The following is a 24,228-nucleotide window of genomic DNA, read 5'->3' on the forward strand; positions in this document are numbered from 1 at the left end:
ACAGGGTGGGGATAGGTGCAGGACACCATCTTACATAGATTAGGGCATCAGGAGGAGGGGAAGAATCTAATGTGTTTTTTCCTCTGGCATGGAAGTAATCAAGATGGAAAGCTATGCTTACTATGCTAGCTGAAATTGTCACGCACCCAGTGGATTGCTTAATCAAGCTCTTCAGGGAAGCTCATGACTACAGGTAGCTCCGGTCTGACCTTGGCTCTTTCATTTGGGAGGAAGGCATTCCCCAGAAGGCAAGTTATTCTGCCATTTGGTAAAATAGTCCCAGTGACATTTTGCATTTGGTCCACAGCCATCACTGGTGTCACTCACCCACAATGGAAGAAATGAAGAAGACTGTCATCCAGCTGCCCAGAAGCAGCCAGAAGCCTGTAAAGACTGAATGGAACTCCCGGTGTGTCCTTTTCACCTATTTCCAAGGGGACATCAGCAGCGTGGTGGATGAGCACTTCTCCAGAGCTCTGGGAAACATCAAGAGCCCCCAGGGGTTGAGCCCTTGGGGCCAGAGTAAAGATGTCATCCTAAGGAATGGTGAGCACATTGCGGGGAGGGGCTGGAGCTCCCTGTCAAGGCTATCATTGAAAGATTAGTTCTTTTTTTTTTTTTTTTTTTGAGAGTGAGAATTTTATTTATTGTCATTATTATTGAGACTCTTTAAATTGTTTTACGTAATCATGCCAGGAAAATATAAGAAAATAAAAGATGAAATAAATATTACAATACAAAAAAAGAAAAAAGTAATAGATCAATACTTTTTCATTACACTAACGTATTTTTAAGAAAAAAACATATATTTATATATAATGATAAATAATAAAATAATCATGTTACAGTTTAATAACAGAAAACAATTCAATAAGAAGAGTAAACATTAAAATTGAAACAGAAAGATAAAATTAAATTTTAACTATATCATTCAAATTCAGTAAAACATTTTATATATGAACTAATTTTTTTTTTAATTGAAACATAGTTGACTGTACATATCTGTGGGGTAGAGCGTTGAATATCAATACCTGTGTGCAATATGTGATGTTCAAATCAGGATAATTAGTATATTCAACTTTATACAATGTAATCGTTTATGTGGCCCTTTACCAATTCCTCCCTTACCCACTCCCCTTCCCACCTCTGGTAACCTCAGTTCTGTTCTCTTCTTTTGAAAGCTCAATGTATTATTGTGATTGTTGTATCTTTCATTCTTTTTTTTTTTTAATTAATTAATTTTTTTTAGCTCCCACTTATGAGTGAGGACATGCAGTATTTCTCTTTCTGTGCCTGGCTTATTTCACTCAACATAACTTTTTCTAAGTTCATCCATGTTGCTGCAAATGTCAGGAATTCATTCTTTTTTATGGCAGAGTAACATTCCATTGTGTAAATACACCACATTTTCCTTATCCAGTTGTCTGACAATGGACCTTTAGGTTGGTTCCAACTCTTGGCTATCATAAATGGAGCTATGATAAACATGGGAGTGCAGGTATCCCCCTGATATGATGATTTCCATTTCTTTGGCTGTGTACCCAGCAGTGGAATTGCTGGATTGCATGGCAGTTCTATCTGTAGTTGTCTGAGGAACCTCCATACCGTTTTCCATCATGGCTGCACTAATTTGCAGTCCCACCAACAGTGTAGGAAGGTTCCCCTTTCTCCACATCCTTGCCAGTATTTGTGATTCTCTGTCTTTTTTATAATCACCAGTGTAATGGGTGTGAGATGATATCTCAAAGTGGTTTTGAATTGCATTTCCCTGATGCTAAGTGATGTTGAGCATTTTCTCATGTGTCTGTTGGCCATTTGTATATTCTCCTTTGAGAAATATCTATTCAACTCCTTTGCCCATTTTTTTAATCAGGTTTTTTTTTTTTTTTTTTTTACAGTTAAGTTGTTTAAGTTCTTTGTGTATTCCGGGTATTAATCGTTTGTTGGATGCATAGTTTGCAAATATTTTCTCATACTCTGTAGGTTGGAAAGACCAGGTCTTTGATGTATGTGATGCACTTGGACATGTGCATATTTGCTAAAGGCAAGCTACACTGTTTAGTGGGAAGCCACACCCCTTCTTAGAAGTTTAATATAAAAATGGGCACTGTTTAATCAAATTAGTTCACCTGTTTTATTATTTCTTCAATCATGTTAAATGTTGAGTTCATTGTTAAGCGTCCAATGAGAGCTCCAGAACTGTTCACTATTATCATCATTATCAGGATTATTTATCACTGTTGACCTGGGGGCAAGAACACCAGAGAATCCACAACAAGATAAAGCCTTTCCCATGAGAGGCTCCCACCCTCCTCTCCACTAGTAGTGGATGGCCAGCAGGTTAGCTCAGTTGGTTAGAGCGTGGTGCTGATAACACCAGGTTCCGGGGTTCAATTCCTGTACTGGCTAGCCGCCAAGAAAAAAAACAGCAAACCAAAAACAAAACAAACAAACAAACAAAAAAAAAAAAGCACTTAACGGATGGCCTAGAGAACACAGGCAGGGGCCAGAGGGAGGTAGATGAACAGTCTTGCCACATCCCTCTCCCACCCTTCACACAGTGAGGGGCATCTACTGCTCACAATTTTTGGCAAATTTTAAGAAATAAACATTGTTGCATCTCAAAGCAGTCACTTCAAGAGAGCTGTGTCTAAATGTACATATCAAAATATCCAGGTTTAGAGGAAGCCAGAAACTAGGCTGACAGGGGCTGAAGCAGAATTTTCATAGACCCTAGACACTTTTGCCCTCATGGGCCCCTTCCTCCAAAAAAATATTTAAAATGACATTTTATGACTACATTGGTATCAGGATGAATATAATACAGGCTGGATTCACTTTTTTACACATTCACTATCATTATCATATCCATCCTTTTCTTCTGATTTTAAAAGAAGTTAACACATTTTTGTGGGGCCCTAAAAGTATTCATGGGTTACAGACACTGTGCCTTCTGTGCTAATGGAAGAGTCACCACTGCCAGCTGGATGTGACTCAATTCCCCCTTACCTTTTTGAAATGTGCAAATAGACCAGGATCCGGTTATTTTAAAAGCTCTATATTGCTGTTGCTGAGAGCACACTTCGAACGCCTCGCTCCCATTGGAGGACATATGTGCTTTGGGGCCTCTGCCTGCAATGGAAGAACTCACTTGTTTCCAGAGGCCATCGCTCTGCCTTTGATCTTTGGGTCTGGACAGGGAGTTGGTACATATCGACATACTCACCTTTGCAGAATTTACTTCTCTTCTAGAAATTATTTTTCCAGTCAGGTGACATGATATTCTCAAAGAATCTTGTGGGTTAAGTGTATTAGTCCATTTCCGTTGCTTATAACAAAATACCTGGAACTGGGTAATTTGTCAGAAAACAAAATTTATTGCTTACAGTTTCAGAGGCTGGAAAGTCCAAAGTTCAGGGAACACATCTGATGAGGGTCTTCTTTGGTGGTGGCTTTACAGCAATGCAGGGGTCTCACATGGCAGAAAATGGCACAGCAGAAAGAGAGAAAGATAGCCCCTCATGCACTCTCCTTTTAAAGCCATCAGAACCACACCCCTGACCACCATTATTAATCCATTCACTGTGGCATGGTGGTGAAATCTAATCACCTCTTCAAGGCCCCTTTCAATTACCTTTCAATTACGGTAATAGGATTTCCCACAATATCAGCACTGTCACAGGGGGAGCCAAATTTCCAATACCTAGAACATTGGGTGACACAATTTAAGCTTCAGTGAATTGTTGAAGGAGGAAGGAAATTCAATCTATAGCAGTTAAGTAAACATGTGAAAGGGTGTGTGGTAGCAGCAGGTACTAAAAGAAATAATGCAGAGTTTGTTGTTAAAATGGGCATGAGAGGGTAAGTGGAGGGTAGGGAGATGATGTCCAAGAGTGTGTTGAATAATCAAAGCAGGGGCAGGAATGACTATAATCTTGAGTCATTTGGGGTACTGACATCTGGAAAGAGCTGAGAAATGTGGTATGTGGTATTCAGAAGATCTAACTGGCTTTTCAGAAGGGTCAAAATTCCAGGCACTTAATGCGTGGACAAGTATGATGACTTTGGCCATTTGACTCCTTTGATTTATTTCTGAACTCATTGGCTTGGATTCATTACAATCATTGCCTTGTAAGCACCGTCAATCCATGGTCCTTCACTTTCTTTTTCCTACTTGCCTGGTAAAACCCAACCTGGGACAAAACCAGCTCTCAGCCTATCTGCCATATTTCTCTGCTTCATTTTGCAGCAAAACTCAAAAGTGGTATTCGTGCACATTCTGTCCTCTTCCTCTCCTCTCATGCACTCTAGAATCCACTCCACTCACACTTTCGTCTTCATTGCTCCTTGAAACCATTCTTATCAAGGTTACCCAGTGAACTCCACTTTCCAAATCCAATGGTCCTTCTCTGTCCTTATCTTATTTGACCTATCAGCAACATTTGGTGCAGTTGATTGCTCCCTCCCCCTGGAGATACCCCCTTTGCTTGGATTCCATAACATCACACTTTCTTAGTTTTCTTCCTGCCTCCCTGGTTACTACTTCTCAGTCTCCTTTGCTGGATGTTCTCCTCTCTCCAACTTCTAAACGTTCCAAGGCCCCAGGACTCAGGTCTCTGTCAGTTCTTTTCTCTGCCTCCACTCATTCCCTGGGTGATATCTTCCACTCTCTTGGTCTTCAATGTTGATCAATTCCAAATGCATTTCTCCAGCCCAGAATGGATTTCAGACCTGTCTACCCAACTGCCTACTTGACACCTTCACTCCACCTGTCTAAAAGGAATCTCAAACAAAACAGATCCCAAACTGAATTCTTAATCTCCCCTCAACCTGCTCCACCCACAGCCTTCTCCATCTCAGTAAATGGCAGCTGCATCCTTCCAACTACCTGGAGTCATGCTTAACTCCTCTCTTTATCTTACACCCCACATCTAATCCTTTGGGAAATCCTGCAGGTTCTACCTTCAGAATATCCAAGATCTGACCACATGTCCCCACCTCTGCTGCTATCATCTTCTTGTGGGAAGCCATCATCTCCCGCGCTGGACTACTGTCATAACCTCCTAATTTATCTCACTGCTTCTGCCCTTCCTCATATTCAGTCTATTCTCAACATAGCAATCAGAATGATACTATTAAAACAAAAGGCATGTCATAGCAGGCTTCTGTTCAAAACCCTCCAATAGTCTTCTGTCTCACTGGGAATCAAAAGACCTTAACGGAGTTTTACGTCATCTGGGCCCCTGTTATCTTTTTCTTCTTTTTTAAGTTTTTTGAGAGTTATTTTCTTTTTTCTTTCTTTCTTTTTTTTTTTTTTGTGCTATCTTTCTGATCTCATCTCCTACTGCCTCACCTAGTCCAGTCTTGCCTCCTTGATATTTGTAGAATACGCCAAGTACAATCCTGCCTTAGGACCTCCCTTTGCACTTGGTCTCTCCTCTCCATGGAATGTCCTTTCCCAAGATATCTGCGTGGCTTTCCCTTTCTTAACTCAGGTCTCCATCTGAATGTCACGTCTTCACACAGGCCTTCACTGAACAATCTATTTAAAAAATAGAAGCCTCCCAACCGGTGACTCTGTCTTCTTACCCCGTTTTACTTTTCTTCTTAGCACTTGTCACCACTGGGCATATCATACGTTTATGTCTTTCTTTTTTGACTCCTCCCTCCCCTTCGACCCTGAATTCCGTGGTAGCGGGGACTCAGTCTGTTACCTGCTGCTTTCCAAGGACGTGGCACAATGCCTGACATGTAAAAGGCACTCAGAAAATATTGCTTGAAGGAATGCAATTGTGGTTTGGATCACAGGGTATTGACCCTCCAGATGGGGTCACCATAGAGAGGGGGTACAGTGTAGTGTACAGCTTTAGAACCAGCAGCCTGGGGCCAGGCCAGCTCCACCACTTACTAACAGTGTGATCTCAGGCATATTGCTTCACCTCTCTGTGCCTTGGTTTACTCATCTCTAAAACTGAATATTATTTAACTATAGGAGGAGCCAATGAGATAATTCATGTCAGATGGCACTTAGTACATGCTATGTACGTGTCACTTATTTTTGTGAGGGTGGTACCAAGGTCTGACACATGGGTTTGAATGGCTAGAATGGATGAGAGGGCCTGCATTTGAAACATTAGGATCACAGAGCAGCAGGCCTCTCCCACGAGCCTCCAAGTTTTCAGGAGGTTCTGCCATGCGGCTGCTCTAGTGTTTCCTATGTCTTCTGACTTCACCCTGCATCATTCTGTGAAGCCCCTGCCTGCCAAGGGGCCTTGGGCCTGGCCCTGTTTCTTACCCAAATCAGCCTTTGCAGACCAAACAGAGAGGTGGCTTTCTTCCCCAGATACCTTTTTGGCTGTGCACATTCCCCGTGAGAACCTTGCAAATCCCCTGCCTGTGAAGATGTTGCCTCCCTCACAGAGCATGGTGTGGGCTGGGTAAATATTTGTCTGCTAGTTGAGTAAATGAAGGACAGACTGTTTCCCTCGAGGCCTCTCTTATCACAGCCAGGAGGTACGTGTCTCATCAACTCTGCTGCCTCAGGGGAGGGCCCCAGGAGAGACGGGTCCAGGCCTGCAGATGTTCTCACCAGAGATGTCTTATGACATACATAAAGCTTTGAAAATGGTGGGAAATCTGTAAAGTGGCCTTTCATTACTGACCATTAGCATCCTGTCAACTCCTGCAAGCCAACACCGAGCTGCACAGCCCCAGCTAAGCCATACCCAGGAAAACAGGCTCCCATTCATGGGCTCCTGTGGCCAACTCGCCCGCATTCTAAGGGCGATCTGCCAAGCCAAATATGCGAAGCCCAAACACAGAGACTTGTGTGGCTAGGAAATACCATCAAATTTCCTGGCTTCTTTTCCCAAATCAGTGTTATTTTTTAAATTTACTTATGTATGATTTATACTGTCCGTCCTTTGGAAGAGAAAATCCAAATTGAAGATATCTTTGAATTATCTCCCTTTTAAAAGGACTGTGGTGATTTCAGAGTCGGTAACTGGAGAAGCTTCAGTAACTACGATTTCTGGGGGGCATGGGTCCTGGTGCACATCCCATCCCATATTCTTCCTGTCCCACCCCCAGCCTCAGGCCTGGCAACATTGCTTAAGGGTTGCTGAAAGAAGGTGAGAGGTGTATACCTGAGCACCCAGAGGTCTGTGATAGCCAGTCTCAAAAGGTCCTGTCTCCTCTCTCCCCTCCCATCGGCCATAATCAATGGGTGGGGAAGAACCGCTGGGTTTCTATTTTAGTGTGAATGTCTATATGAGATATACTCGTTCTAGTTGTTTGTGGCCCTGTGAATACTGACAACTTTATGTCTTCCTTTCTAGTAAGGGAGACGAATCTACACAGATGGACATAGAGTCCTCACTAGGTACCAGACACCATGCTAAAATTATTGCATTTACTTCAGTCCTCAAAACCCAGTGTGACTTATAAAGTTCAAAGACAGACAAACCAAATCTATGGTGTTAGAAGACAGGCTAGCGGTCATCTCTGGTGGGTTAGTGACTAGGAAGGGAGCCAAGGGGGTCTTCTGGGGTGGTGGTCAAGTTCTGATGCATGATCTGAATGCTCATTACCCAGTTTGTGAAAATTTCCCCAGCTGCACATTTGTATTTGTGCATTTGCACTTGTGCATTTTTCCTTTTTTTCTTTTCTTTTTTTCTTTCGGTGGCCAGCTGGTACAGGGATCCAAACCCTTGACCTTGGTGTTACCAATACCGTGCTCTAGCCAATGGAGCTAACTGGCTAGCCCTACTCATGCATTTTTCTGCATGTTGGTTGTACTTCACAAAAACACTTTGCAGTGAGTACTGTTATCCTCACTTTGCAGAGGAGGAAACTGCAGCCCAGAGAGGGAAAGTGCCTGGAGATGAGTCACACAGCCAGTGAGTGACAGAGATTGAAACTCAGATCTGTCAGACTCCAGAGCTAATCTCTTGACTACTCCACTGTCCTGCCTTTGTAGACCCTGACAACTTCAGCAGGGGGGTTAATACCCATAGAGACTAGAATCCTATTTATAATGGCTAACACTTACTGAGCACTTCCTGTCTGCCAGGCTTTTTGCTAGGGGTTGTCACATTGAATCCTCACACCTACCCTATTAGTTAACTCCTACTGTGTCCATTTTCTCAGTGAGAAAACCAAGGCTCAGAGAGTCAAGTGACCTGTCCAAGATCCCACAGCTAGTAAGGGGTGGCTATAGTATTTGCCACCAAATGGGTTTGATTCCAGATCCTGAGCTCTTAGCCACTCAGCTTTCAAAATACTAGTGCATGTTCTGTACTTGGTCTCCATTTTCAGTTGGGAAAAGGAACCTGGATATTCAGCAAAATACTAGGTACCCCAGGGAGTTGACTATGAAGGAAGAGGTGGGACTAAGCAGGTTCCCCTAGTGCCCTGGCACAGGACTGTCTCTCCTAAGCTGTCCTTCGGCCTCCTGTGTTATTTTGACCTCAGCTAATTCAAATAATATCCTCTTTGTTTCTGGGGTGAATGAATGACTAGCAAGTGCCACCAGCCAAGAGGGCAGAGCAGGGAGAGTAGATGTGTGCAGATTGGGCAGGCCAAAGTTTGGACTTTCATGGTGCAGGGGTGTGTGTGTGTGTGTGTGTGTGTGTGTGTGTGTGTGTGTGTGTGTGTTCAAAGGATTCTCAGTTTCAACTTCATCATAAAGCAGCATTTGTGGAGGGAGGCCGGGGATAATTAGGTGGGGGATACGGGGTACAATCACAATTTGTGGTTATGGGCATGCTGCCAGTATGGATCTGGACTTCACGTCTTGGGCACCAGGGGTGACAATCATCTTTGTATCTCATGAATATTCATAACCAATTTTTTAAAAAGCAGCATTTGTGTTAAAGACACAGTCAGAGAGGGGAAAAGGAAGGAAAGAAGAAAGGATGAATGGAAGGAAATTAGGCAATTATGGATTGGTTGTTCACAACTGTGACTCACCTTTTGGGAAATTTATTGGTGAAGTCATTTCTTAAGTTTTTGATTAAAAGTAAACCTTTTCTAATTACAAAAATAATATTTGTTCATTTTTGTAAAAACTTAAAAAACACAGATAAGCATTCAGCAAAAACCACATGTGTATCTATACACACATACTAATTTTTACAACATGACATCATTTTACACATAATGAGTCATAACCTGTTTTTTTTTACTTGACAATAAGTCATACATATTTCTCCATGCCAATACATGCTCCACTACAACATTATTTTAATGGCTTTAAAGTATCATTTTATAGATATACAAAATTTATTAAAGTGTTTGGACATTTAGGTTGCTGCTCATCTTTCACTGTATTATAAATGCCACTTTGAACATCCTTGTAGCTAAATTTTACTCATCATTGATTATATCCTTAAAATAAATTGCTATAAGTGGAATGCCTGGGTCAAGTGTTATGTGCACATTTTAGGGTTTTGATATGTACCAACAAATTGCTCCCCAGAAAAGTTATGGCAATCTGCCACCTTTCCAACCACGGTAGCGTGTGAAAGCGCCCAGTTCATTGCATTCTTGCAACATTGGGAAGGCATAGCCGGTAAGAGCATGAGGTTTGGAATCAGATAACTCTATCACTTGCTAACTGTGTGGCCTTAGGCAAGTTACATTAACCACTCAGTATTTTCTCATCTGGGTTGCTGTGAGGATCACATGAGATATGTATGCAGAGTGCTAAGCAAAGTGCCTGGCCCACAGTAAGTGCTCAGTAAGGAAAAGCTATTCTATATTTACAAATTGTTTCTGCCCCCCTCTGATGTATTTATTATTCCGTGGGAATGGACACAGACTGAGCAAAGGCTTCTAAAGCCTCTGTTTTATAACCAATATCTACTCCATCCTCCACACCAGCCCTGAAGTGCTGATGCTTCTGCTGCTGTTGTGGGTTTTTCAGCTCAGTCCTTTCGGTCCCTCCCTTCACTGTCACTAGGTGACTGATGGTAGGGAGGAGTCTCAGGTCTCATCCATTAACTGCAGTTTTGCTTTTTCCTGGGCTAGTTACACTGAGTGTTGCAAACCAGTAAAGAAGGAAACCCAAAGTGGGTTTATAAACTGAAATGATTAATAGCAACAACAGCAACAACTACCACTTATTGAGTGCCTATTGTGCACCAGGCACTGTGCTAGTCCCTTAATGTGGATTGCCCCATTCAATCTTACCACAGTCCTAAGAGGCTCAGAGGTGGGAGGGGACTTTCTCAGGGTCAACACAGCTAGGAAGTGGCAGATCTGGGATTGGACTTCAAGCCTGTTTGACTTTACAATCTGTGCTCTTAGCCACCTAGCATGCTACTCTCCTCAATATAGAAAGGTTCAGTGGGGAGGTGTGTGTGTGCGCACACATGTGTGAGAGTGCATGTGTTTGTGAGTGTGAGCATGTACATGTTTGCGACTGTGCACATGAACATTATGGTTTGTGTGTTATCGTGTGTGACTGCATGTGTGCATATTGACTAGAAAAAGATTTAGTCAGGGCCTACTATGGGCCAGGTACTATGAAAGCTCCTGGGTATAAGATAGTGAACAAAAGAGATATGATCTCAGCCTTCTTGAAGCTTACTGGATAGTAATATTTCCATAGCAGTAATCTTGTAATTTCTTCATTCATTCATTCACTGTCGGTTTTCGGCCACTGTTGAGGAAAACTGACAGTGAATGAATGAATGAATGAATAAATGAAGAAATTACAGGATTACTGCTATGGAAGAAATAAACAGGGAGTAGTCACAGAGAGTAACAGAATAACAAATTTTAGGTTGGAGGTTCAGGGAGGGCCTTTCTGAAAAGATGACATTTAAGTTTGTGTGTCCAGAAACTAATCTGGAATAGGGTGTCAGGGCCACCATGCAAGGATAGAGTGGAAGAAAGATCCTCTGGGGTGGAGGCAACTATTCCAGTTTCTAGAGGTGATTTCTAGAGGGTTCTGGGGCTCCCAGCAATGTACATGGGTAAGATGAAGCTGGTGTCTCTGGGGGTGCTTGGAAGGCAGGGGCAATGGCCTGCCAGTTTCACCCTAAAGGGATAGAGAGGTAAATGGAGACTAGCACTCTCTGGATCAGGCCTAGTCTTAGGACATGGATGGGACTAAGAGGTAGGGTCTATTGCCCAAGGTTGGAGTACATGGAGTGGAAGCCTTTTGTATTCCTACTGAAGGAAAAACCCTAGCCTGGCCCAAGTGTCCCTGAATCAAAGCCTTCCCTGCCCACTCTCCATTCATTAATATAGTTTGGTATTTGAGAAGGCAGCAAAGTTTCCCCTGGGGCCCCCTCTCTTACTTCCAGAGGTAACTAATAGGGGCACCTGGGTAAGAAAAACGTCATCAGGGCCACTTCTAACAACAGCAGCAGTCTTGAGCCAGTCCAGGCTATGGTTTAAGATGTCTCCACCCGTTTACAGGATAGATGGGCATGGTTGCTGGAGCAGTTGGCCCAAGAATCCTGAGAAAGAGTGGCCCATCCAAATTCAGGGTCTTCACTCCATGGTCAACCAAACCCAGGGCTAATCTGGAAAGGTGGGTGTCCATTGGCCACCCAAGTCCCGCCATTGGCTTCTGGTGAACTTGGGGTTGGAACACCCTGTGCGTCTCCACAAGCTCCCATCCAAACTGTGCTCTGTTGCACCACACGGGAGCTTGGACAGTGTCACACCACCCACTCCTTTTAACATTTCAGCCAGAGAATTCTGGAAGGGAAGCAAGTTAAGAGAAATATTCAAAATACTCTAGGGCTCTGGCTTCACCATTTCAAATGTTCAGTGCCTAGGTCATATGTACGAGATCTGTAAGGCAACTTCAGATGGAAACTGCCCTATTGCCAGAGGCTAAACTTTGTTTCTAAATTGTGCTTAGGACATGCAGTAACCTCATTCAATATGAAGCAGACAGTGATTATACCGAATTAGCTTAATCACTCTATTTGTGCCACACAGTGCCCTAAATTGCTGCTGGCCTGAAGATAAAATTTTCAAAAGTAGCATTCACCTCCAGGAACATATCTTAATATATTTCCTTGCCCTTGGTTTTATCAGAAGAGGCCAATGCCATCGCTAATTGGGAACAGTGTGAAATGCCGGGCAGAATGTCTGTGTCACGTGGGCTGGAGCTTCTTTTGTTCTTATCATCTGTATACACAGAAAGCTATGCAGGTGGGGGTGGGCACTCCAGTACAAAATGCAGTCAAATTGAACATTCAGGAGAGCTGGGATGGGTGCACATGGAGGGAAAGGTGACCAGTCCCAAACAGCCTCTCCAGCCAGCCAATCTTCCTTTGTTCCACACCCAAACCCCCCTTTATTATCTTGGATAGAAGAGAGGCTCCAAGCCTAAAGCACCATCTGGCAGAGCTCTTCCTTTCCTCCCCTCTTGCCAGAGTGCTGAGAATGGGGAAAACATACATTCACATCATGAGCTACCCTAGACATTTGATGTCTCAAGTTCAGCCACTATCATAGGCAGAATTAGAATAGTGTCTGTGGGACCAAAGGAGACTCCATCCCTATTAGCCAGTCCACATGAACTTTGCAAGAAGAAACAGAGTCACCTCTTACCCCTGAGCATTCTGAATTTACAGGATGAGGTCCAAGCAACTACTTTCTTATCCATCACTCATCACTCCAGCCCAGTTCCCTACTTGGCTAATCAGCTTGACTACCTCTGTCCGGTCTTTTAATGTCCCTGAGTCCCTGATTTCTCTGGAAAATGTGATTTCAACCCCTAGAGTTGTGTGAGTGGCCAACATAGACAAGCATTAAGCCCTTTATAAAGTTCTGTGGAGTCCTCCTATTTGGTATATTTAAAACACCAGCTATAAAATAAAGCTAAACAATAGCAGCAACCAAACATGAATCAAGAAATTTTATTTCTAGAAGTTTCCTTAAAGAGCTAATTGGAGAGGGCGGGGGGATAGGGAGAGATTGGAAAAGGGGCATAAAGAATATGTACAATCTGTAACAATATACATACTAGTATTATTGATTTGGTCAACATACATGTCAACATTGAATCCCCAAAATATGCATAATCAATTATGATTCAATTAAAAAAAGCTAATTGGACAACACAGCAATTGCAATGTAATTAATATAAGTGAAAAAATGGAAATAACTGAGGTGCCCACAAGTGTGACATTTGTTAGGTATGTTACTGCCTTGTGACAGAATACTGCCCAGCCATTTAAAAAGCTCGTGCTTGGCTCTGTTCACTGCTCTACGAGAATATTCATGATATTTTAATGAAGCAAAAGGAGCTTAAAGAACAATGCGTGTTGTGAAAACAATGCATTCGTGAATAGAAACAAATCCTAGAAAGAAGTACACCTAAAGGTGGACAGTGGCTGTTTCTGGATATTATGATTAAGGTGACATTTTAAACTTTTTCTATGTTCTCTTCAAGTTCAAAAATATAGTAAGTAAAAAAATATATAGTACATATAAAAATGTATAGTAATATATAAAAATAGAGTGAGGAAAAAAAATAAGCTACTTTCATTTTGAAAATAATAAACACCTAACATGTCTTCTAAATCTTTCCTTCCCAGATAGTGATATGCCTCCAAATCAATGGCGTATCTCTCCTCCATGGACAAAGCCACAGCCAGAAGTATCTCTTGCAAATGGTGTTGCCAGCCGCAGCTTGAATGTGCCTGATCCCGTGGCTGTGGCTCAGTTCCCGCACTCCCTGACTGGGAGCCCCTCCGCTCAGCCTGCGGAGCTGTGGCATTTATCCTCCCTAGCCAGCCCCAGCTCCCCAGAGCCTGGCTATCCTCGTGCAATCCTCTCTGGGCACCTGGCTCCAGAGCCCCGGCCTGATGGGAAATGTGAGCCCCTCCTAAGTCTCCACCATCGAGACAAATGCCTAGCTCGTCCTCAGGAATCTGCCACGAGAGAGGATTACAACCCTGTCCAGATAGCTGGAAGCACGGGATTGCTCCTCAACCTGCCTCCCAGCTCAGTCTACCGTAAGGAAATACCTACAGATACTTGGAGGATTGCCTCTGATTGGTTGCGGTTGAGAGCGAGTTGGCATGAGATGGGGTGCTGGTACTAAGTGTTGCCACTCTGAACATGGGGCTGTTGAGGGACGGAATGTTCTGCTTAAATGTTCCATATATCTTCACTAAGCTTCATTGACATTTACAGTTTAATGGCTAAAGGGTTACATAGATAGCTAGCCAGATGGACTTGGCCTGAAATATTTACCCCAGGCTGTTGACTTTGCCTTACCCTAGAAAAATGATGGGCTGCTGCCTAAAATCGCAGGGTCCCGCATTTACCTTGTTGGGAGCCACTAAATAATCCATTTACAGAACAGAGCTCTGTGATGTACCTATGAGCTCAAACTCTATCCTCCAAATGGGTTGGCAACTTGCAATGATGCCAGATCCTGGGCAAAAACAAGGGCAATCTATACCAACCATCTGCTCCACACATTAAAATTCAAAGGGACTATAGAAGCAGCCCCATTGCTGCCTGGAGATGTAACAGTGCCTGGCTGTCTGTGGCTCACTCCTCTGCACTGGGCTCCTCCTGCTTGGTTTCCTTTGGGTGCCTGCTCCCTGACCACTATCCCTCCCCCTGAGCTAAAAACACCCTTAAGGCTCACTCACTTCTTCATTCACTAACTCACCCAACAAATATTTAATTAGTGCCAACTTGATGCAAAATACCCATCAGTAAACAAGACTCTCTTCTTTGTAAAAGGATGGGAAAGTATTGGCCTGAATTATACTTTCACCAAAAAAGCAATCCACTCTGCTGCAAGATTTGCCTTTCATGTGAAATACTTGTAATAATATATATTTTATAGTTTTGTGGGGCCAAGTATGCATCCTCTGGCATTCTGTACTCTGAACTAAGTATATAATGCACAAAGGGTATGTTCAGCATAGCCTAACCAAGTCAGGTACTGTGTTCCATCCTAATGCTGCAAACAAACTTCTCATTAAAATACCACTCTGTCATTTCTAGAGTTTGACTAGGAATGTACTTAGAGAGTAAATCATAAAAATGTCATGCTTGGAAAACTTGTGAAAATTCCCACCCTTGCACTTATTTTCAAAAATCTTCTCCTACTGGATTCAGAGGGAAAATTAGGCCAACTGTGTTTATATATGCCTGTACACACACACACAGCAGAGCCCTGTCTCAATGGTTGAGTAGAACAGAAATCATCACTTGCCAAACGTAGCAACTCTATACAGTTCAAATCCAATTCAGCAAATATTTAGTAAGCATCTACTTTAAGCCAGGCACATCTTGGCAAAACTATTTGGCAAGGCATTATCCTGTTCTCAAAACCTGTAGACACATTCACAAGGAAGTGTTTATCACCAAAGACTGCTGCAAACTCTTCACACTCTCCTGTTAATGTTGTGATCGGTTGTATTAATTGGTGACTGACAGTCCAGGATCTGTTGAGGAAGTCAGTGACCCTTAATCAGGAACACTGCCTGGAAGATGGGAACAAGGCCCAAAGGGGCTTTAAAACAGAAGCTTTTCTGGTTTTTTTAGCATCTGATGAGAGAAAATATGCCAGGTTTCCATAAACTGAGGGGCAGGCAATTTGGGACCTCTAGGATGCTGCTAGGCACTTTCTAACCCAGCTCCAGAGATTCCATTTCCAATCACATTTTCTTCTTCTTTTCTAGATAAGAAAATACATGTCTCCCCCAACCGTGGACCTGCCACTAGTAGCCTTGCAAATGAAAGTAGGTATCTGGTCAGCCTTTGATAGTGTGTCTCTTATCTTGAGAACAAACCGGAGGAGTGCGCAGTGTTAAAAACCAGGGTCTCCAGCAGCTGACAAGAGCCTTATTTGTATTATTTAGTATTTTCATAGATAGAATTTGTTTGATTTTAGTCTCAAAGAACCCATGCACTTCATCTCTTGTAAAATTTCTTAAATGTTTTCTTATTTTGCTATAGAAGCAACTCTACTGAGTTTTTTGTTTTGTTTTTTGTTTTGTTTACCTGAGCTGGACTTAACTAAGGTAACCAAGGTGACTCAGAAAAATGAACAAATTCATGAGGATCAGCTTGCTCTGTCCCAGATGTTCAATTTTCAGCCTAGCACAAAGGGCCACCCCACGACTCTGCAGTCAGGGAAAATATCAACTGAGGCACCCAGGACTCTGGGCTCCACACTCAATTTGAAAGTGGTGTCAATAGGAACTTCCAAATGAGGGCAATGTGAGTGGAATGACAGGGGTTCCAATCCCAGCTTCATTACTTACTAGCCTCAGGAACTTGGTCACATTTCTCAACCTGTCCATGCCTCAGTTGCCTCACTTGTAAAAATAGTGCCCACCTCATAAGGTTTCTGTGAGAATTCAATGAAATAATGTACACATATGTTTAGAATAATCCTTGGCACATAGTGAGCCATCAAAAAGTGTAAGACTTTTTGGAGGGCATCCTCCATGCCCCAAGCTGTGCTCTGTGCTGTGTGTTTAAGAGAGGAGCAAAAAGAAAGACCACCACCATAGCCCCTGATCTCAGGTATTCTACAATCTAGTGTGAAGTTGGGGGAGGGCAATATATAGACCCCCACTAGAATGTCAGCTCCATGAGAGCTGAGACTTTGAGAGGTGTACTGCTATCTCCCTAGCACCTGCAGCAGCACCGGGCACAGAGGCCCATACATTTTTGTTGAAATGAATGAATGAATAAGTGAATGCTGGTAACAATAAAGGAGCATTTTAAAAGAAAATGGTAAAGAAATACCTGCCAATATAGTAAAAATTATTCTATTTTAGGCCCTTGTGTAAGACAAACAAATGAAACAAAAACCAACCTCAGTGATTAATTGGCCATGCCCAAGTGAAGAGTTGCATTTAGGGCTGGTTCAAAACCCTTAGTATGACTGAGTCAGGCTTCACATAAGTCCCTGCCCAAGGGAATGAGCTCTGCTGGCCTACTAATTTATGAAGGCGGGATTGTGATGTCTCCTAAGCACTTGTTAATAGTTTCTACATCTGTTTATTGTAAGTCTTGGAATTACTCAAAACTTGATGCTTTAAAATGCTCATAGGGCAAGATTAGCAGCAACATTTATTGGATGTTGACTATGAGCCAGATACCATGTACACCATCCCGCTCAGTCCCCATAATTACTTTGTGATAATGTGGACGAGTATCTCTGAGGTAATTTACACAATAGGTATTCAGTAAATAGCGGTTGAATGAATGAATATCCCCATTTTATAGATGAGAAAATTGAGTCTCAAAGAGGAGAAAGGACTTGTCTTAAGATCACACAGCAGCAAGAAACAGAGATAGTATCATCTCTTTGCTCTCACATTGTCATAAAGTCATCAAAAATAATTCCAACTTATCAATTAAGAAAAAATAAATTAAAAAAAAAATTAAAATGCAGAAGTAGATTAGAGGTTACCAGAAACTGGAGGGAAGGAATAATAGGAAGCTATTGCTTCATGGGTACAGAGTTTATATTTAGGATGATAAAAAAGTTTTGGAAATAGATAGAGGTGATGGTTACACAGCATTGTGACTGTAATTCATTCCATGGAATTTTATGCTTAAAAATGGCTGAAATGGCAAACTTTAAGTTATATGTATTTTAACAAAATATAAAAAAAATTCCAACTTAAATCAAGTGTACAACAGTGAAAATTAGCAACTGGTGAGATTATTTCACTCTATTATGGGTTCCCTGTCTATCTGTGGGTAGGACACTATTGTAGAATAAAAGAAGGGGGATGGAGAAAGCTCAGGAAGCAAACAAAACCTCCAAGAGCAGTATTACCTTGAAAAAGGGGCAGGGAGTGATCTTTTCTTGCGAAGAGTAGTTAAGGGGAGGTGGAGAATGGGTACCTGGCTGTGCCAACAGTGTAAAGTCTGCCGTCCTACTACAGTGGCTCTGGGCAGAGGGAGGCAGCAGGCAACGGGGAGAGGGAGGAGGGAGGGAGAAAACTCCTAGGACTCCAAGTAAAAGGACGACTAATCTCAGCAAAACCCATGCTCTTAAGCACAACACAAGTTTCCCAGTCTTGCCCAATGGTAAGAACCAGCCGGGGAATTTGTTACTTACCCGGATTTTTCACCCCTACTTCCTGGTCGGATAAATTTCGCATGGGACTCAGTCACCTCTTCTTATGTTTTGTTTTGTTTTGTTTTTGTTTTTTTGTTTGATTTTTACATTAATGTCATTTTTAAAAAATGTTTATGAATATTCATGAGATACAAAGTTGATTGTTTTGAAGTGTACTGCATGAACCTTTCAGTAGGAATTTCGGTAATTCTGAAAGATTTCCTATGTGAGGCCCCAGATACATATTTGTCGGAAGAAGGAAGTCAGAGTCTCCTGACCCTCCAGTGTGTACCTAGTCCCCTCATGCGGGCTGGTCATGCACCTATGAGGCAGGGGCCATGAGGAGCAGAAGAGCACTCAGAGCTGGAAACATAGTCAGAGAGACCTTGGCAAAAGGCATTCTGGAAGTGAGTCCCACGAACGTTGGTTCTAAAGTTTTCATGAATTTGGTTTTTTGTTTTTTGGGTTTTTTTCTGTCTGTAGAAATAGACACTGCGCATTGCTTCAACACATAAAAATAATAACAGTTGATATTGCTGTTTGCCAGACACAGTGCTATAATATATATTGGGGATATAACAGTGAGTAAAACTATTGTTAGTCACTGCCCTCATAGAGTTAATAGTCTAGCGGGGAAGACATACCATCTCCTCCAAAAAAGGGAAAAAACAAAATATCTGCAAGTTAAGATAAGTGCTATGAAGGAAGCATACAAGATGTTGAAATAGGGCCAAGTTCAGATAAGGTGGTCAAGGGAAGCCTCTCTGAGGAAGTGTTATGTGCAGGGACCCGAATGAAGTGAGAGATCCAGCTTTGGGAAGAGTTAAGGTGGAGATGGATGGAGGTGGAGGAAGCTGCCCTTGCAAAGGCCCTGAGGTGTGTGTAAGGAATAGACAGAAAGACCAGGGTGGCCCGAGTGCCGTGCAAAAGGCAGAGTGTAGCACAAGACAAGCTGGAGAGGTAGGCAGGGGCCAAGTGACAGAGGGCATTATGGATCATGTTGGGAGTTTAGATTTCTTCTTAGTGACTTGGTAAAGCCATGGAAGGATGTTAAGTGTGACCCAATTTGCATCCAATAAAGTCACAAGAGCTGTTGTGGGGAGAACAGACTGGAGAAAGGCAAGAATGAAAACAAAGAGACCAGTTAGGAGGCAAGGTCCATGAGAGGACGATAGCCTGGATTAGGTCGCAGCAGCGGAGATAGATAAAGTGTTTTAGTCCGTTTTGTGTTGCTATAACAGAAATACCTGAGACTGGGTAATTTATAAGGAAAAGAGGTTTATTTGGCTTATGATTCTGGGACAGCTGCATCTGGCACGGGCCTCAGGCTGCTTCGACTCATGGTGGAAAGTGGCAGGCAGCCGGTGAGTACAAGCAGATCACATGGCGAGAGGAAGCAAGAGAGAGAGAGAAGGTGCCAGGGTCTTTTTAAGCAACAAGCTCTCGTGGGAACTAATAGAGCGAGAACTCACTCATTAATCCCTCGTCCCCCAGGGAGAGCGTTAATCCATTCATGAGGGATCCGCCCCCATGACTCAATCAGTTTCCAACACTGCCACGTTGGAGATAAAATTTCCACGAGTTTTGGAGGGGACAACACATCCAAAGTCCATCATAAAGGTAGATTTATTTGAGATCTATTTGGAAGATTTAGCTCTTACTTGTTAATGGGCTGGATAGGAGTGGTGAGGAAAATGGAAAAATGCAGGTTAGCTCTTTGGTTTCCTGCTTGAGAAACTGGGTGAATGGTGGCATATGTATCATGATGAGGAAGATTAGAGCATTACTCTGTTTTGGCTATGGTAAGTATGAGGTGCCTATAAGACATCCAAGTGGATATATCTTTTGGACACTTGTATATCTAAGTGTGGAGTTGAGAAGAGAAGTCTGGGCAAACGTTTGGGATTTATCAGTATGCGAGTGGTATTTAAGGCCATTGGATGTGATTACCTAGGCAGAGGATTTAGATAGAGTAGAGAGGAGGGCAGAGGACAGAGACCTGGAGAATGCCAGTATTTAGAGGTCAGGGACATAAGGAATCAGCAAAGGAGATTGAAAAGGAGTAGCCGGTGTGGTAGGAGGAGAATCAGGATGGTGTGTTATATAACAGAAACTAAAAGAGGAAAATGTTTCAAAACAGAGAGCGATCAACTTTGTCAAAGACTGCCCAGAGGTCAAATAAGAGAAAGAGAAATTTCTAATGGATATGGCATCAGAGATTTTTGTAACCTTGTTAAGAGCAGTTTTTATTAAGTGATGTGGACAGAAGCCTGACTTCTGATTGGAGTGGGTTGAAGAGTGAATGGGAGATTAGAAAACGGAGGCAGTAAACTTTTTAGAGAAGTTTACCATTGAAGGGATAAAGAGAAATGAGGTGGTAGCTAAAGAGACTAGAAGGGTTTGAGAAGATATTTTTTTAAAAAGGCAAATGTTAGAGTCTAATCGCATGATAATAGGAATGATCCAGTAAAGTGTGTAGGAGGATGGATGATGTAGGAGGATGGGTGTGAAGTCAGTGAGAAGACTGAAGGGACATGTGTAAGCACTGACATTTGATAGGAAAAGGGGTTTTTCTGCCACTGGGAGTGTACAAAAGGAGAATAAGTACACAGACGCAAATAGATATGCAGGCTTGCTTGTGGGGAGACTAAAGAGTACTAATCTAATCATTACTATCTTCTCAGTCAACTATGGGGCAAGATCATCAGCTGAGAGTGACATTACGGGCTGTTTGAAGAGAGTGGGAAAAAGTATGAAAAAGTCTTCTTGGGCATTGGGAAACAAGCCTGAGAGTAGACACACGAAAGCAGGATTTCTGCGTGCTGATCTGAAATCTGAGATCATAAATTTCAAGTGCGAACAGTCAGTTGGGTTGTGTGATTTTCACCAGTGACATTAAGTTAATGTAATGCACAGAGAACGTAAATGGGGAGGTTCCTGCAGCACTGGGGTTTGTGAGCACAATGGAGAGAGAACAAGCAAAGGAGTTGAGGGTATTTGCAAGTGAATGTTATAACAAGAGACCGTGGTATCTGAGCTGCACAAATAAGGAAATGGAGGCAGATGGAAGTTGATGGGCTAGTGGAGGTTGATGAATTGGAAGGTTATGTAACAATGAAGACAGTGCTAAGATTTACTTAGTAGTAACAATAAGACTACAAAGCCGAGTAGGTGGTTGGAGAGTGGATGTTTGAAATTGAGATTGCAAGCATTCTACCAGTGTGGGTGATGGCAAAGTCTAGGGTGTGCCCATGGGAATGAGTGACTGAGGTAGAATGAAGTACAAGGTCATTAGAGATAAGGAGAATGACAAAAATCATAGAAGTGAAGCAAAATAAGAAGCAGTAGTTACATACAATGCAGGCTCTATTTTTACCCTCATTCACAGATGGGAAAATTGAGATTTAGGGAGATTAAGTAACTTGCCCAAAGTCAAAGTACGTTCCGGAATCGGTTTTCTCAGACTCCAACGTCTTTAGTCTTACCCACTAAGCTAAGGTACAGCTTGACCACACAATAATTTGACTCTACCACAAGGAGAGACACTGCCTTTTTAATAAAATAATAGCACACATTTTTTGAGCATATATGTGCCAGCCAGTGTTCTAGGAGCTTTATATGTGTTTAACTCACTTAATCCTCACCAGAATCTTAGGAAGTAATTGTTATTAATATCCCCATTTAACAGGAGGAAAGTGGGGGCTCAGATAGGCTTGGTAACTTGCCCAAGACCACACAGCCAGGCGGTGGTGAGGCCAGGACTCAAACCTGGGCTCATTTGACCCCAGAGCCAGCTTCTTCATTATGTGCTTGCCCTGTTTTTCAGGATGCCCATCTCCAGAGAGAAGAAAATATCCATTCCTTTGTTGAACTCCCATTTGAAGAGAATTCTTTTTTCCAAACTTGCTCATGAGTTTCTACTGTGAATCTAGAGGGTCTAGAGACACCACTGTCCTTTCCTGTTTCTGCCAATAAAGAGCGTTGAAGCAGGCGCAAGTTTATGCTCTCCCTAAAGTTGTGCTCATCTCTTCTTTAAGCTTCTTAAGTGAATTCCCAGCATATAAAATGGTTAAAAGAGCTGTTCTGGGGTGGGGCACTTACAGGCCCACCTGAGGTTCATCCCACCCCCTCACTGCTCCCACTGCCCTTTCACTCAGAAATCACAGCCCCCTCACTCTCTCCCAGCAGGGTCTTTCAAAGCAAGACTGATCACTTGGTATCCTATGGGGTTGTCCCACTTTTCCAGCTGAATCGAGATAGCAGGAACAGCCTGATGCTTTCCAGGCTGTTTCTAGACTGTGGCCAACTTCACTTCTGCCTCTACCAAAAGCAAAATGAGAGTGGGGTGGGCAAGACCTGCTGAGAATGTATTGAAGCTGTGGGTTCCTTACATCTTCAAAGTCTGGAAGGGAGGGAAGGGGTTTTGGAAGTAATAGGTTGGGCAGAGGGCATAAAGAAATATCACTATTTGTAAGAATGAATATGCTAATAATAAATAAAAAAATAAAATTAAAAATAGTCTGGAAGGAAGCTAAAAAGTCTGGCCATGATGAATGAAATATTTTCACTTGGAAAATTTGGTTCCTAATTCTAAAGAAGTGATTCCAAATGGAATTGTTGAGAAATCTGTGAACTTACTTGTTGGAAATTTAACAAACTGCCCCATCCCAAGTTGGGCCTGTGGCTGGAACAGAACTTATTCCATATCCAGGGCATTTCTTGGATATAGTTCCACAAGTTTCTGTCTTCCCTTGTTCTGAGAATGAGGACCCTGGCATCTGTCACCCCACAGGTGTTTGTCTGGATCAGGACGGGACCTTACAGCCCTCCTAAGGGGCCCACCTGGCATTCTCAAACAATGTAACTTCTCCTTTAACTCTTTCAAAGTTACTGACATCTGGGAAATATTCACTTTCTTTTCAGCACCAAACTTTTGGGGCCACCCACGTGGATGCCTGCAGCATCTTTAGTCAAGATGGAGGAGAAAGGCAAGGCTCCAAGACATGGCAGCAAGACCTCCCTCCAGATGGTTCCAGATAAAATAACAATTTCTCAAAGTTATTCATCTCTGCAATCTGGTAGACAGCCTTGTATCTAGTGTGAGCTGGGTACCTGCCTGGTGTCATCCTGGAAGCCCCTTCTGTCAATGTTCCCCACCCACACTCTGCTTGCTCCTGTGTAACAGCTCAGAGGATGAATAATAATAAAACTGTAGTTTTTCGTATAACGCTATTCTGGATTCTAAGTTCTTTCACATTCATCATCTCATTCAAACTTCCCAACAACCCTAGGGTTGGCATTATTATCTTCATTTAATATATGCAGATACTGAAGCTTAGAGAAGGTAAATGACCTACACAAGATCACATAGCCAGGAGCAGAGCAAACACTGAAACCCAGGCCTCTGAGCTTAGGGCTCTTTGCTCTCCAGCATAATACTCACCACGGGTTAATATCAGGATGGCTCTTAAATATTCTTCCCTCCCATCTGCTATGTAAATAAAGACCATAACTCTTGCATGAGAAGACTGGTGGTCTTGGCAATAAGAAGTAATTCTGCTGTCTCAAGAACAATTTTTCCAGTGTGTTACATATGTTGTCTAGATTTAGTAAGAGGAAGGAAGACTTAGCCAGTACATTTTCTCTCAAGTTTATTTACCTTTAAAAGCCATTTTTGGGTTTTTTTTTTTTTTTGTGTGTGTGTGTGTGTGTGTGTGTGTGTGTGTGTGTGTGTGTGTGTAATTTTTATTTTAACGTTCACTTGTACATATTTGTGGCATTCAGTGTGTTGTTTCAGTACATGCATATACTGCACAATGATTCACTTAGGGTAGATAGCATAGTTTTGATTTTGGTTTTTTGTTTCTTTTGAGGTGATGGTTGGGAAAACAGGGTGGAGGCTGATTCTAGCACTTGTGACATATAATTACACAGGTGTGTGTTTATTTTGGCTCATTCTAGCAAGATTCATCTGTGTTAGAAGATAACACATATCATCAGAATTAAATTCCTAATATGCTGTTTAGGGAAAAGGAGAAATGATTCCAATAGAGCTGGCATCTCACGTACCCTGGGTAATCTGGTAACATTTCCTGCAAACTCCTAGGAGCTCTCTCCTGAATAAAGCTGAAAGTAGCAATCAATTTTCCTAC

General features: G+C 42.4%; 1 protein-coding gene across 1 annotated transcript; it reads left to right on the forward strand.

Annotated features, from left to right (window-relative positions):
* The first annotated feature begins 332 nt into the window (after positions 1–332).
* Positions 333–21,946, forward strand: VGLL1 (vestigial like family member 1). Its single transcript, XM_063084938.1, has 4 exons — positions 333–546; positions 13,566–13,985; positions 15,675–15,734; positions 21,903–21,946. Exons 1-4 carry the CDS (start codon positions 333–335, stop codon positions 21,944–21,946), a joined length of 738 nt encoding a protein of 245 aa, XP_062941008.1.
* Positions 21,947–24,228: the final 2,282 nt, after the last annotated feature.

This window comes from Cynocephalus volans, chromosome X (assembly GCF_027409185.1).
Source record: "Cynocephalus volans isolate mCynVol1 chromosome X, mCynVol1.pri, whole genome shotgun sequence".
Lineage (NCBI taxonomy): Eukaryota > Metazoa > Chordata > Mammalia > Dermoptera > Cynocephalidae > Cynocephalus > Cynocephalus volans.